General features: G+C 46.5%; 3 protein-coding genes across 3 annotated transcripts in view; all 3 read right to left on the bottom strand.

Annotated features, from left to right (window-relative positions):
- Positions 1–1,599, bottom strand: part of LOC143955337 (uncharacterized) — a 49,393-nt gene extending 47,794 nt beyond the window's left edge. The window contains exons 1-2 of the mRNA XM_077465406.1: positions 819–1,599; positions 494–610 (exon numbers count right to left, since the gene is read on the bottom strand). Of these exons, the coding sequence (XP_077321532.1) occupies positions 494–610; positions 819–833 (132 nt within the window). The 5' untranslated portion in view covers positions 834–1,599. The remainder of the gene's footprint in view (positions 1–493; positions 611–818) is intronic.
- LOC143955446 (uncharacterized) overlaps positions 1–15,501 on the bottom strand; it is a 151,205-nt gene that overhangs the window by 63,791 nt on the left and 71,913 nt on the right. The gene's annotated exons all lie outside the window — the stretch shown is intronic.
- On the bottom strand, positions 7,607–15,044 carry LOC143955586 (uncharacterized). Its single transcript, XM_077465668.1, has 8 exons — positions 14,991–15,044; positions 14,677–14,793; positions 14,123–14,257; positions 13,924–13,996; positions 13,536–13,807; positions 13,257–13,454; positions 12,989–13,133; positions 7,607–10,828 (listed from the first exon to the last, which is right to left on the bottom strand). The coding sequence occupies exons 2-8, from the start codon at positions 14,770–14,772 to the stop codon at positions 9,270–9,272; spliced, it is 2,478 nt and encodes an 825-aa protein (XP_077321794.1). The 5' UTR covers positions 14,773–14,793; positions 14,991–15,044; the 3' UTR covers positions 7,607–9,269.

The raw sequence follows: 15,501 nt of genomic DNA, 5'->3' as shown, positions 1-15,501 counted from the left end.
TTTTATTAATAGAGATAAGAGTGATGTCATGTGACCTCCCAGAATCCTCCTCACCTCTCCGGTCAGGTCTGTGTTTTATTAATAGAGATAAGAGTGATGTCATGTGACCTTCCAGAATCCTCCTCACCTCTCCGGTCAGGTCTGTGTTTTATTAATATAGATAAGAGTGATGTCATGTGACCTCCCAGAATCCTCCTCACCTCTCCGGTCAGGTCTGTGTTTTATTAATAGAGATAAGAGTGATGTCATGTGACCTCCCAGAATCCTCCTCACCTCTCCGGTCAGGTCTGTGTTTTTATTAATAGAGATAAGAGTGATGTCATGTGACCTCCCAGAATCCTCCTCACCTCTCCGGTCAGGTCTGTGTTTTATTAATAGAGATAAGAGTGATGTCATGTGACCTTCCAGAATCCTCCTCACCTCTCCGGTCAGGTCTGTGTTTTATTAATAGAGATAAGAGTGATGTCATGTGACCTCCCAGAATCCTCCTCACCTCTCCGGTCAGCAGGTAGATGATCTCCAGGGTGAGGTTTAGTATCTTCTCAGTCATGTGACTCTGGTCCTCCTCCCTCCTCATTGGTGCCGTCATTTGATATTTACAGGTTTTTGCCTAGATAGGTCAAAAATATTTTTGATAATGAATATACATATATATAAGTGGGGAAGTGTTCTGCCCCTGAAGGGGGTAATCTAGGTTCCCACACTATATATGTGTGTATCGTCATCTGGACATAAAAGACGTCACAGTGACTATGGAGGAAGAGGACGGAACATGACGGGGGGTTACTGGGTGTAAATACAAAATAAGATCTTATTACCTCCTCTACTGCCATTTCCAGCTTTGTCTCTTCTCTATTTCCTCCCGTCTCACCTCTCACCCGGAACTTCCTGTCTGCATGTTACATCACTTCCTGTCTGTATCTGATATAATTTCCTGTCTTCCATAGTGACTTCCTGTCTCTATGGTATAAGTGAGATCACCACCCTGTGGAGATCAGAGGAACTGCAGCCCCCGAGAAACGTCTCGTAGTGTGAACATGTCCTTGTGCTGTGTCTATGTACTGTATATCTTTATAGATGGGGGTCATCTCCGCTTAGGGTTGCTACCTGTCCAGGAGTCATCTGGACAGTCCAGATTTACATCATGTGTATGGGTTTCCAACTGCCTGACACTCGTACACATTATTCTGAAGCTTGCCAGTGAGATGTCCTCAGTGCCTGCCACCAATGTGTCTTCCCCTCACCTATGTACCCAGTCCAAACTCCAGAGACCACAAACTGTCCACACTTCTCTGCTTACTACTGCTGGCCTCTGTCCCCCTCACTGATGTTAAGTTTACACATCAAGGCTTTATGTGTCCAAAAACATTAAGGACAGACCACCAGCAGCTCCTCACTGTACACCAGACTACTGCCCCCCATTCCACTCTGCTACCCTCCAGTCCACTCCCCCATCCATCTCACCGCACCCCTGTCCACTCAGCTAGTGATACCATTGACTGCTATGTACCCTATACTCATCCATGAATGGAATGGTATCTGGAGGCCCTTTTAATATCAAGCAGGGCTAAAAAAAAAAAAAAGAAAATAAGGCTCCACAACAACAGGAACGATCCAACATGATTTATATATATATAAAAAAAAAAAAAAGTCAAATGACAACCACCAAGACAATGACACAGGACCCAGGAGGTGACACGCTTCACACTGTCGGCAGTTCTTCTTCAAACCCGATCACCGGTGGTGGCATGCCGTGGTTTTTCAACTTGCATCCAAACACAGGAAACCGGTCCTTGGGCTTGTTTTTATCTTTTATTTTGAGGGATAATAAACTTGGATCGGAATAACAGGTTATGGGAGAAGTGAGTTCAGCAACAACTTGGAGGACAACTTCTCTATGCATAACTTGCAGCAAAATGGATCTTAGACCGAAACTCCCTCTGGAATGATGTCATTCCTTAATGGATCAGTAGCAAATGTCCCATCTCTTTTCAGGAGCTCTGTGTCCCCATAGTAAGAATTGCAAAGTCCCAACTGTACGCAGGAGCTCTATTGCCCCTTAGTCGAAAATAACGAAGGTTCAACTGTATGCTGGAGCTCTACGTCCCCTTATTAGAAAATAGAGAAGTCCCAACTGTATGCTGGAGCTCTACGTCCCCTTATTAGAAAATAGAGAAGTCCCAACTGTATGCTGGAGCTCTACAGTATGTCCCCTTAGTAGAAAAATAGAGAAGTCCCAATGGTATGGAGGAGCTCGGAGTCTTCTTAGTAGAAAATAGAGAAGTTCCAATGGTATGGAGGAGCTCGGAGTCTTCTTAGTAGAAAATAGAGAAGTCCCAAAGGTATGGAGGAGATCTGAGTCTTCTTAGTAGAAAATAGCAAAGTCTAAACTGTATGCAGGAGCTCTATGTCCCCTTGGTAGAAAATAAGGAAGTCCTAACTGTATGCGGGAGCTCTATGCCCCCTTAGAAAATAGAGCTCCAGCATGCAGTTATGAATACTCTATTTTCTAAGGAGACATAGAGCTCCCGCATACAGTTTAGACTTTGCTATTTTCTACTATGAAGACTCAGAGCTCCTCCAAACCTTTGGGACTTCTCTATTTTCTACTAAGGGGACATAAAGCTCCTGCATACAATTGGGACTTCTCTATTTTCTACTAAGGGGACATAGAGCTCCAGCATACAGTTATGAATACACTATGTCCCCTTAGAAAATAGAGAAGTCCTAACTGTATGCAGGAGCTCTATGTCCCCTTAGTAGAAAATAGAGAAGTCCCAATTGTATGCAGGAGCTCTACAGTATGTCCCCTTAGTAGAAAATAGAGAAGTCCCAACTGTATGTAGGAGCTCTATGCCCCCTTATTAGAAAATAGAGAAGTCCTAATGGTATGGAGAAGCTCTGAGTCTTCTTATTAGAAAATAGAGAAGTCCCAAAAGGTATGGAGGAGCTCTGAGTCTTCGTAGTAGAAAATAGCAAAGTCTAAACAGTATGCAGGAGCTCTATGTCCCCTTAGAAAATAGAGAAGTCCTAACTAGTGATGGCCGAACGGTTCGCCCGGCGGTCGTTTCACGGCGAATTTCGGCCGTTCGCGGTCCGCTCGCCTATTGCCGTCGTTCGCCCCGGCGGACTTACGTGTTTAATGTGTAAAAGAACTTTGACCTATGATGACACATCCATCATGGGGTACAGGACAGCCAATTGAGACATTACAGCACATGGACACTTGGACATTCCCCCTAACCTATAAATACACCCGATCCGGTGGCCATTTTACATTCTTTCTTCTGTCACTATAGGGAAAGGTTGCTGTGTGGAGTAGGGAGAGATAAAACGCTAGCTATTTGGTACACAAAAGTTCTTTTCAGGACTGGTATAGGTGTTAGGTGTATATAGGTTTGCTGTGCTACTGATTGTTGCAGCAGCCTGAGTGTCTTTTGTCAGTTTAGAGAAAGGGACAGAGCGCTGTGTGCTGCTGTAGGGACAGTCAGTTTAGTCATCATCATCATTAGCTGTTACTATCAGGTCCACAAAAGTGCTATTCCAGTAACCAGTAATTGTTCCAGCAGCCTCTGTTTTGTCAGTTTATATAGGGACAGGAAGGAAGCAGTGTGTCAGGCAGTGAGGGTCAGTTTAATCAGTAGCTGTTACTATATTAGTTCCACAAAGGTTCTTTTCAGGACTGGTATCAGTGGTATGGTAATAGGCTTGTACACGTATAATATTCTTTCTTCCAAATATAGAAAGAATATTATACTTGACTGCTGCCCTTCTGCTGCAGTCTGCTAATCATTCACAACTCACTTGTTCCACAAAGCTCTTTATCAGGACTGGTAACTTGGTCTGTGTAGGGTGCTACAGTACATAGGGTTGAGTGAGGTACAGTCTGCTGTTCTATAAGGACTGCTATCGGTCCACAATAGATAGGGTTGAGGTGCACCACTGCTGACCGCTGCCCTATACTGCAGCAGTCCTTCAGCAGTATAGGGACTGATGTACAGTCTGCTAATCACTAACACACAACCTGCTTGGTCCACAAAAGTTCTTATAAGGACTGGTAACTTGGTCTAGGGTGCTACAGTACATAGGGTTGAGTGCGGTACAGTCTGCTGTTCTGTAAGGACCGCTATTGGTCCACAATAGATAGGGTTGAGGTGCACCACTGCTGACCGCTGCCCTATACTGCAGCAGTCCTTCATTGGTATAGGGACTGACATACAGTCTGATAATCACTAACACACAACCTGCTTGGTCCACAAAAGTTCTTATAAGGACTGGTAACTTGGTCTAGGGTGCTACAGTACATAGGGTTTAGTGAGGTACAGTCTGCTATTCTATAAGGACTGTTATCGGTCCACAATACATAGGGTTGAGGTGCACTACCTTCTTTCTTCATTTGGCTCACTTCCTTGTCCCAAAAAAGCACACCGTACTATATGCCCCTACCCTCCTCTTTGAAGAGGTTGAGTGGTGTCATATTTCTACTGGGGCTGCTTATGAGGGGATCACACCATCCCTGTGCTGAGTTTCTCCTGGGCCTGCTTATTATGAGGGGATCACACCATCCCTGTGCTGTGCTGACTTCCTCCTGGGGGTTCTTATTATGAGGGGATCACACCATCCCTGTGCTGTGCTGACTTCCTCATGGGGGTTCTTATTATGAGGGGATCACACCATCCCTGTGCTGTGCTGAGTTTCTCCTGGGCCTGCTTATTATGAGGGGATCACACCATCCCTGTGCTGACTTCCTCCTGGGGGTTCTTATTATGAGGGGATTACACCATCCCTGTGCTGTGCTGAGTTTCTCCTGGGCCTGCTTATTATGAGGGGATCACACCATCCCTGTGCTGACTTCCTCCTGGGGGTTCTTATTATGAGGGGATTACACCATCCCTGTGCTGTGCTGACTTCCTCCTGGAGCTGCTTACGGTGCTGCTGTCAGTGCTGTATATCACGGTGCTGATGTCAGTGCTTAATGTCACGCTTCTGATGTCAGTGCTCTCTATCACGGTGCTGCTGTCAGTGCTGTATATCACTGTGCTGATGTCAGTGCTGTATGTCACGCTTCTGATGTCAGTGCTCTCTATCACGGTGCTGCTGTCAGTGCTGTATATCACGGTGCTGATGTCAGTGCTGTATGTCACGCTGCTGATGTCAGTGCTCTCTATCACGGTGTTGCTGTCAATGCTGTATGTCACGGTGCTGGTGTTAATGCTTTATGTCACGCTGCTGATGTCAGTGCCCTCTATCACGGTGCTGTTGTCAGATGACTCTATCACGGTGCTGGTGTCATTGCTGTATGTCACGCTGCTGGTGATCATCTCCTGCACCCTCTTCTTTGCCTACCCTGGTCCCTGACCTTCCCTCTCCTCCATTGCCTTCATGCGCTCCATAGTCCTGAATTGTCAGAACAATTTCCCATATAAAAAAAGAATGCTTGTAGTTATCGATCCCAAATTCACCTCATACATGTATTATGTCATTGGCCATGTGGTGGGACTATGTTTGCCCAGCTAATAATTATCTCGTGGCTGCAAATTTGACCTAAAGGTTGGCGAAGTTCGCCTCCCATTGAAGTCAATGGGGCCCGCGGCGAACGTTCGGTTTCGCGAACGGTCGGCCTCGTTCGCGGTCCGCGTTCGCGAAACGTCCCGTCGGAAGTTCATCCATCACTAGTCCTAACTGTATGCAGGAGCTCTATGTCCCCTAAGTAGAAAACAGCAAAGTCTCACGTTATGCAGGAGCTCTATGTCCTCTCAGTAGAAACATCCAGGGCCCAGGAACAGGTGAGCTATGTCCTGCAGTGCCTGAGGGTGCTGCCACTAAAGACCAAGCCATCCCACCAGAGCAGTCAGCTGCTGAAGTCCACCCCATCACCTCCACTCGGAAGGAGCCGGATTGTGATGACTACTTGTTGTCAGATGAGCCAGTGGTGAGTGACATCGGAGGTAAGAGAGATTGGTGAGTCACTCAGACTTTGGGCTCCCAGTGTCAGAGTTCGAGCAGTACATACCTCCCAACTTTTCAATTTCAGAATGAGGGATACATGGGAGGGAGCAGAGTGACCATGAGCGTCCTCGGGGCACTGCAGGGAGCATTTATCCCACCTCTCTTGGCGGCAGGAACAGCCTTCAGGCAAGACCCGGAGTCAGGGGCAGAGCCTAGGCACAAGGAGCAGGAAGTTAAATCTTCCTCCAGCTCGCTCTGAATGCTGGGACCCGCTCTCCTTCTCGTCATGATGTCACTGGTTGCTAGATGCCAGATGGGCAGTGTCTAGCAACCAGTCATTTAGGCAGTGAGCCAGGCAGCACCTGGGGGTGAATAATAAAGCAGGTCTCGGCCAGGAGAACACCAGGCAGTGAGGGACAGCGGTGATGCAGCAACATTTTTAGGGGGCATCAGATCGGCCCAGGGGGCAATTCCAGGACATTGTATTGCCCCTGAATGAAGGTGCCCAGGATGCGGGACATACCTCCCAAGGTGGGACTTTCACGGGCAATCCAGGATGGTTGGGAGGTATGTGAGTGGTCTCTGGCCAGTGAGTTGGACCCAGAGTGGGACGTTCATAAAGAAACAGAACTGGAAGCAGGACAGCCTGAGAGGGTAGCAGAACAGTCAGGGAAATCAGAACAGGCTGAGTGGGCAGTGGAGGTGGAGCAGCTGCTATCCTGTGCAGAGGAACATTAGCTGGAAAAAGCCTATGCCCAACACTGGGTCCAATCTGGACCATCGGGCACTTGGGCCAGGACCCAGGCCCAGAACATTGCCTACAAGAATTAGATTGTTAGGTCCTCACAGGCGTGTGTTCATCCTGGACAACGCAGGCTGAGGGAGCTTCCAAGGTTCTCCCAGTTTCAATGTGAAGTGCAGAAGAGGACCACCTTGGAGTTGGGGTTGGACCATCCCTCCCCCCCCCCCCCCCCCAAGGATATTATGGTCACCATCGGGGACCTCCCACACCCAGTGGGAAGAGGTTGTGTGGAATTTTCGGCATGTTCCCAAGCAACAGAGGAGGCCTCACAACCAAAAAGCTTGGGCCCTGATTCCAGGATTCAAGCTTTTCTTCCTCTCTCCTCAGCTCCAGCTTGGAGGCTGAGCCCACCAGCCCCGGAGTCCCCTCACAACTCCAGCTTCAACATTCCACCTGACAGCAACAACCCTGCTGGCCAGGCTCTTCTATATTTATGAGCCCACCATCCAACCACCTTGCCAGGCCTCCTGCCTGGGTAATGGTCAGATTCTCACAAATATGCAGATCATTGACCCCCCTCACCTCCGCCTACTAGCATCTAGAACTTTCTGGTGGTTTCCAGAACCGGGGGGCAGTGCCTGTTGAGCCCTCCAGCCTGATCTACATCTGAAGCCAAAGCAATTACCCATACTCGTTTAAGCTACAAGGAGCCAGCTAAATTTTCACCTTTGCACACTAGAGGGTGCTACAATTAAAAGGGGCTTCCAAATTCTGATAAGCCCTCTGCCCATGGAGCCCCCACAACCACCAGCCAGGGTTGTAGGAAAGAGGCCCTTATCTTCATCAACATTGGAAATGCACAACCTTGGTTGACGGCGTGCTACCTAGTATGGTTTAGGGCACATTTGACCCCCATTTCTTGGATAGGCAGGCTGCTTTTTTTTAATGCAATACAAAATAATAAGAATACAAAAGCACATCCAAAAATTGTTGTAGAGTAAGAACATATAAACACGTGCAAGACACAAAAGTACAGTATACAACACAGCATAACTAGCAAACAGTCCCTTTAAAAGGGATATAGGCGGCTCTGTTGGCACACATACCGACTAGTGAGAATATATACAGAATATCAGGCAAAACCAGGGGTGAGCCCCGACAAGTCTACTGTACTCATAAGTGTATGGGTAGAATATCTCCGGGGGTTTGATGGAAACCATGACTGATGACGGGAACCAAGGGGTCAATGTACAGAAGCTTTGTTGGACGAGTGTGACGAGCATGAGCCCAGATGTGATCAATTCTGGCCGTATTGTATCTGAGTGATTTCCTATGATTGTCAGCTCCATCTAGTGGCCACAATGAAGTATTTTTCCTGAAATACCTCCATCTGTAAAAATATTGTGATTCAGAATTATGGACACTAGATGGAGGCAATGATCATAGGAAATCACTGAGTTATTGTCAGGGCTGGGCTCTTCCTTCCCCTCCTTCTCTGAGCTGGGCGGCCAACTGCCAGCTCCTATCTCTCCACAGTTACTCAGCTGTTGATGATATCCTGCTCAGCAGTACTGCCTACTTAAGCCGTCCAGCCCAGAGGATGTGTGCCTTCGCCTTGGTCAACATCACAGAGACTATCTCCTGCATTCCTGTTAAAAGACTTGCTTGGCCGACATCCCTTCTTGCTCCAGATCCTGCTTGCTGTTTTACTACGCTCATCTCCGGCTCCCTGATGTTTGGCTTGTCTGACTATCCGTTCCGGTTCCTGAACTCTGGCTATGTTTAGACTAAGTTTGTTCTATTTACTTTTATTATTAAACAAGTGTGATTTAACTGCACTTCTGTCTCGGTCTGATTTCATGGTTTCCGACAGTTATATCAAATATGGACAATATTCGTCACGGCTGGGCAGACCTGTGCCACATTCCATCAACTATTTGTTTTCTTATTCATAATAGACCTCTAAGTCTCCATACCACAGAATGTACTCAGCTAATGAGCGGTAATGACTCAATTTTTATTTTAAAAGGCCTAGAGGGCTGCCTTTTAAGTGGTGGGGCTAACGTGTTTCGTCCTGGAAGACGACTTGAGAAAACAGACCTCTTGCAAGAGAATAATAGACCTCTAAGTCTCCATACCACAACATGTACTCAGCCAATGAGAGGTAATGACTCCATTTTTATTTTAAAAGGCCTAGAGGACCGCCTTTTGAGTGGTGGGTTTAACGTGTTTCGTCCTGGAAGACGACTTGAGAAAACAGACCTCTTGCCAAAGTTTACACCACAAAATGTACTCAGCCAATGACTCCATTTTTTTTATTCTCCTGCTATCAATGGCCGACACGGTACAACACTTCATCTATGTCTTTGGTGATCTCTGATCTCCTTATCAACAGTTTCTTCCATGATGAAGATCAGCCATGGAGTATATCTGAGGTGTATATCAGGGTGTGCTTCTTCCCCACATGTCCAGCAACATTCATATACAAGACATTTCCCGCACTCACTAATACACCTCGAGGGTTGTGTGGGACCCCCTGATGTACAGGAAGACAGGACTTCAGTGAGGAACATTTCCCTCACTCAGGACAGGAATACGACTTCTCCTCTGTGTGCAATCTCTGATGTCTGTATAGGTCGGCCTTATGTGAATAACATTTCCCGCACTCAGGACAGGAATACGGCTTTTCACCCGTGTGAGATCTCTGATGTCTGCAAAGACTGGACTTTTGTGAAAAACATTTCCCGCACTCAGGACAGGAATATGGTTTTTCCCCCGTGTGCAATGTCTGATGTATGTAAAGATTCGGCTTTTTTGAAAAACATTTCCCGCACTCAGAACAGGAATACGGCTTCTCACCCGTGTGTAATCTCTGGTGTTTGTCAAGATTGGACTTGTCTGAAAAACATTTCCCGCACTCACGACAGGAATATGGTTTTTCCCCCGTGTGCAATCTCTGATGTGTGTACAAAGTGGGCTTTTTTGAAAAACATTTCCCGCACTCAGAACAGGAATACAGCTTCTCACCCGTGTGAGATCTCTGGTGTAATGCAAGATGTGATTTGTGTACAAAACATTTCCCGCACTCAGGACAGCAATACGGCTTTTCCCCCGTATGCAATTTCTGATGTGTGTAAAGATTGAACTTCCGTGAAAAACATTTCCCGCACTCAGCACAGGAATACAGCTTCTCACCCGTGTGAGACGTCTGATGTAAGACAAGCTGTGATTTGTATACAAAACACTTCCCACACTCAGTACAGGAAAATTTCTTATCTGTTGGAAGGAAAGCACCGTCCTTCACAGTCTGAGGTTCCTCAGGATAAGAGGAATACGATGGTCCGGCACCGTCCCGCACAGTCTGAGGTTCCTCCAGATAAGAGGAATACGATGGTCCGGCACCGTCCCGCACAGTCTGAGGTTCCTCGGGATAAGAGGAATACGATGGTCCGGCACCGTCCCGCACAGTCTGAGGTTCCTCGGGATAAGAGGAATACGATGATCCGGCACCGTCCCGCACAGTCTGAGGTTCCTCGGGATAAGAGGAATACGATGGTCCGGCACCGTCCCGCACAGTCTGAGGTTCCTCAGGATAAGAGGAATACGATGGTCCGGCCCCGTCCCTCACAGTCTGAGGTTCCTCGGGATAAGAGGAATACGATGGTCCGGCACCGTCCCGCACAGTCTGAGGTTCCTCAGGATAAGAGGAATACGATGGTCCGGCACCGTCCCGCACAGTCTGAGGTTCCTCGGGATAAGAGGAATACGATGATCCGGCACCGTCCCGCACAGTCTGAGGTTCCTCGGGATAAGAGGAATACGATGGTCCGGCACCGTCCCGCACAGTCTGAGGTTCCTCGGGATAAGAGGAATACGATGGTCCGGCACCGTCCCGCACAGTCTGAGGTTCCTCGGGATAAGAGGAATACGATGGTCCGGCACCGTCCCGCACAGTCTGAGGTTCCTCGGGATAAGAGGAATACGATGGTCCATCTACACTGTGTGGTGCCGGATGGACATTTGAGGTAGTCGGGTTTTCTCCTGGACTATACTGTGTGATGTCCTCATCTTCTACTTTACAGTCTGGAGACAAAGCGAGACAATCCTCTGAGGTTTTCCTCATCTCCCGTCCATCTACTAAAATAGAAATACAAAGATTATTACTAGACATCAGCTGATTGGTTCCCCTAAACCAGGACTCCGCCCACATCAGGCAGCTTTGTCTCTGAGGATCTTACAATTCCCCCCTCAAGGTAACTAGTAAATGGGTCCTCTGATCTCCCACCAGATCATTTCTTTATTCATGGACCTTAGTCAGAGAGTGAGGAAACAACGAGAATTGTCTTCTATAGGAGTGACAAAAAAAAATGGCGGATCCATTGAAAACTTGGAAAACATATGATTTCAATGGATCAACCATTTTTAGATTATACAAACCTGGTGTTGAAACAGATTTGCCTGAACAATAATGTCCCATTTCACAAAACAAAGAAGATATTTTCCTATCTTTGGTGGGTAAAGAAAAGCGACAGACAGCCTTAGACAAAAGGGTTATACAGACTGTTATCACGTAGAAATCACCCTCGTCCAGCAAAACCCATTGTGTTAGATTTTAGGAGCTGTGTAGATACCTAATCCATCTCTAAATATCCACTGAGTTTGTCCAAAGTTCACTTCAAATGGTGCAGTCAGTATTGTGTTTAAAATACATGTGGTTATAAGTCATTCAAATTATACATATTATATTCCAGGCCACAGATACGATTACAATTTTAGTATCTACTGACCTAATGATAATTCTGTTATAAGGTAAAAATATAAAGGTTGTGACTTAGGACAAATTATAAGTAGAATTGTTTAACCACTTCAGCCCCGGACCATTTGGCTTATTATTACTAGACATGAGCTGATTGGTTCCCCTAAACTTAGACTCCGCCCACATCAGGCAGCTTTGTCTCTGAGGATCTTACAATTCCCCCCTCAAGGTAACTAGTAAATGGCTCCTCTGATCTCCTACCAGATCATTTCTTTATTCATGGACCTTAGTCAGAGAGCGAGGAAACAACGAGAACTGTCTTCTATAGGAGTGACAGTGATGAGGGGATTATAGGATGAGTGTCCCCTCCCCCTCTATCACTCATTGCCATCTTCCCAACACAAGAAGTCCTGCACTTCCTTATTTACTCCATGATTTAGTCATGAATAACAGCGGGGCTGAGCCCCACCAGAGAACTCCAATCAGGATGCAACGCATCAGACAGTTCTTACATAGGTAAGCGGCGTCACAAGGGGGGGGGGGGGGTGCCACCAGGTGATGTCACCAGGTGGCCCCTTACCTATTTAAGAACTGTCAAACAGCGGAGCAGGCCTTTGGCGGTTAGCCTTCATCACGGGCCAGACCCAAAGGGCCCGGTATTGCTAGAAATGTAAATGTCATTTATTTTTCTTTATAAATGTCAGTTTTGCTGCAGTAGGTTCTATACATGGTACAGATCTGCCACTTTACAGTCAGAGTAAGGGGACACCCCAGACACTATATTTAATGTGATTTTTCATTTTTATTGTTTCGATTTAAGCATTATTAAAATCACTGCTCCTTTTAAAACATTGATATATGTCCCCCGGGCAGCACCCGGACCCCCCATACCCCTTTTTATGGCTAATAACTTGCACGTAAGCCTTCAAAATGGGTAGATAGATTTTTCAAGTTCAGGTCCCATAGACTCTAATAGAGCAAATAGTGTAGGGGTCAGGAGTATGTAATGTACAACAGATTATATAGTGCAGGGGTCAGGACTCATATTAGTGGCTGAAATATTTACTGGAGACAAGTTGCAGAGGTCCCACACCGCTGCCTCCCATCTCCTGAGACTGCACTCGGTGACTTGGGTCTGAGACTATACAGACATATCCCTCCACCCGGCACAGCCAGCAAATAACAGAGCAAGTAACCCCGGGGGGGAATTGTTCTGTCAGAGATCTTGCTAGACCCAGGCATGGGGCAAAAGACTCAAGATACATACCCCAGGTGTCTAGGCTAATGTCTATGGTGAAAATCAACATTTTGCTGCCAGCTGAACCCCCAGAATCTCCATAAATCCAGTCTAGATACATAAATTGTCTCGGCAGCACAGAGAAGGAAGATTATCGGAGAGAAATCCAGGAATACAGGACGGGGAACACAGCTCAGGAAAGTGACCAGGGGATTACAGGCTGATATCACCCAGCCCCCGCCCTACTCTGGACCAATCAGTGAGCAGTATGGGTGGAGGGAGGTATTTAGTGTTAATGACCCACCTGTGCTGATCTCTGTAGGAGTGTCCTCCTCTATAAATGTCCCCGTTATTCCATCCTCCTCCATAGACTGCTGATCATCCCTCACACACCTCTCTTCTTCTTCTTCTGATTTCACCTCAAATTCTATATCCATTGGATCTCCACTCTAAACCAAGAAAATGAGAGAAAATATCATCTGTAAGATAGAAGATTTATTATTGTGACATCACATAGAAAATCCACACATCATCTCTAGGAGTCCATGTTTTAGATGCTCCGTCCCACCAACCTTGTAACAGTGGGGGATGGTGTGATCTTCCTGTGTGGAATCCCGGGAATACAGAGGACGGGGACATCTCTCTGGTAGGTTCCTGGTATTTGGTGGCTCCATCATATCCTTGTGTCCTTCTGAAAACTCCTCCATCACTCCATACTCCTCATCCTCCTCTTTATACTCTTCTTTAACATCAATATTATTTTTTTCATTCTGAAAGAGGTAATAAAATATCAATTGTAACAAACATGCTTGTAGATAAATCATAACTACCAATAATTGTCCCTCATCTACCTGATGATGGTGGGGGATGGTGTGACCTTCCTGTGTGGAATCTCGGGAATACAGAGGACGGGGACATCTCTCTGGTGGGTTTCTGTAGCAGGGTGACTCCACCATGGTGTCCTGGTACAGACCTGTGTGTCCAATTGGAATCTCTGACTCTTTCATCACCCCATCCTCATTATCCTCCTCTTTTATCTCTTCTTTAACATCAACCTGTGTGGAATCCCGGGAATACAGAGGACGGGGACATCTCTCTGGTGGGTTCCCATTACTGGATCCATCTGTAGGAAACACACACACTGACTGAATACATTGTTTCTATGTGTTTATCAGATGATGGGGGATCTAGGTGGAGCCTCCGTACTGCTCTCTCCTTTACAATAAAGTCTCCTCTTACCCGGTGATGTGAGGGGCGGCTGATTGTCCATCATGACGTCCTTGTAGAGATCCTTGTGTCCTTCTAAAAACTTCTACATAGAGAAATAGACAGTGACATCACTTAGGAATCCGATACTTTATAATGATACAGTCACCATCCAGACACATCCCTTGTCTGTTACTGGATAATGTCCCACAATTCCCAGAATCCTCCTCACCTCTCCTGTCAGCAGCTCCATCATCTTCTTGGTGACTTCTAGAATCTTCTCCATGTTGTGTCTCTCAGGTTTTAGGGAGTCACATGGAGGCACTGTGATGGTCATATGATCACCGGACTTCACAAGAGGAAATCTCTGTATTGGGGAACCAATAGGAACATCATGTTAGAATCCCAGAATCCTCCTCACCTCTCCGGTCAGGTCTGTGTTTTATTAATAGAGATAAGAGTGATGTCATGTGACCTCCCAGAATCCTCCTCACCTCTCCGGTCAGGTCTGGGTTTTATTAATAGAGATAAGAGTGATGTCATGTGACCTCCCAGAATCCTCCTCACCTCTCCGGTCAGGTCTGTGTTTTATTAATAGAGATAAGAGTGATGTCATGTGACCTCCCAGAATCCTCCTCACCTCTCCAGTCAGGTCTGTGTTTTATTAATAGAGATAAGAGTGATGTCATGTGACCTCCCAGAATCCTCCTCACCTCTCCGGTCAGGTCTGTGTTTTATTAATAGAGATAAGAGTGATGTCATGTGACCTCCCAGAATCCTCCTCACCTCTCCGGTCAGCAGGTAGATGATCTCCAGGGTGAGGTTTAGTATCTTCTCAGTCATGTGACTCCGGTCCTCCTCCATCCTCATTGGTGCCGTCATTTGATCTATACAGGTTTCAGTCTAGATAGGTATACATAATAATTGATTATGAAAATATATATATAAGTGGGGGAATATTCTGCCCCTGAAGGTTTCCACACTATATATGTGTGTATCATCATCTGCTGGAGATAAAAGACATCACAGTGACTATGGAGGAAGAGGACGGACATGACGGGGGGGTTACTGGGTGTAAATAGAAAATAAGATCTTATTACCTCCTCTGCTGCCTCTTCCAGGGATGTCTCCTCTCTACTTCCTCCCGACTCACCTCTCACCTGGAACTTCCTGTCTGTAGATGATATCACTTCCTGTCTGCGGTTGACATCGCTTTCCATAGAAACTTGCTGTCTCTATGGTAGACATAAGATCCCCATCTTGTGGAGCTCAGAGGAACTGCAGCCCCCCAGAAACGTCTCCTAGTGTGAACACGGCCTTGTGCTGTGTGTGTATGTACTGTATATCCTTATAGATGGGGTCATCTCCACTCCCACCAAGGGGGAGAGAAATATATTACTGCCTAGTCCATCCTTTCTCAGCCAGGGTTCCTCCAAAGGTCTCTAGGGGTTCCTTGAGCAATGAACAATTTCTGTCTCTCAGTAACAACTGGCAATCTTCCCACTGATGATGATATAAGGGGGTCTGTCTCCCGTTGGTCACCAATGTAAGAGAACACTACACTGACAACTAGGACTTACTCCAAGTTCTAGTGAAATTACTGTTACCTGC

The sequence above is a fragment of the Lithobates pipiens genome, unplaced genomic scaffold (genome assembly GCF_037356315.1).
Source record: "Lithobates pipiens isolate NorthernLeopardFrog02 unplaced genomic scaffold, aLitPip1_a1.2 Scaffold_35, whole genome shotgun sequence".
Classification (NCBI taxonomy): domain Eukaryota; kingdom Metazoa; phylum Chordata; class Amphibia; order Anura; family Ranidae; genus Lithobates; species Lithobates pipiens.
This window is presented reverse-complemented; position numbering and strand designations above follow the sequence as displayed.

Excerpts from the sequence above, each read along its gene's own strand:
- LOC143955586 (XM_077465668.1), bottom strand. The coding sequence starts at position 14,772 with ATGACGGCACCAATGAGGATGGAGGAGGACCGGAGTCACATGACTGAG. Across the intron at positions 13,455-13,535 it reads CCATCCCCCACCATCATCAG|AATGAAAAAAATAATATTGA; the intron begins GTAGATGAGGGA and ends TACCTCTTTCAG. Across the intron at positions 10,829-12,988 it reads TCCTACAGAGATCAGCACAG|TAGATGGACGGGAGATGAGG; the intron begins GTGGGTCATTAA and ends TTTCTATTTTAG.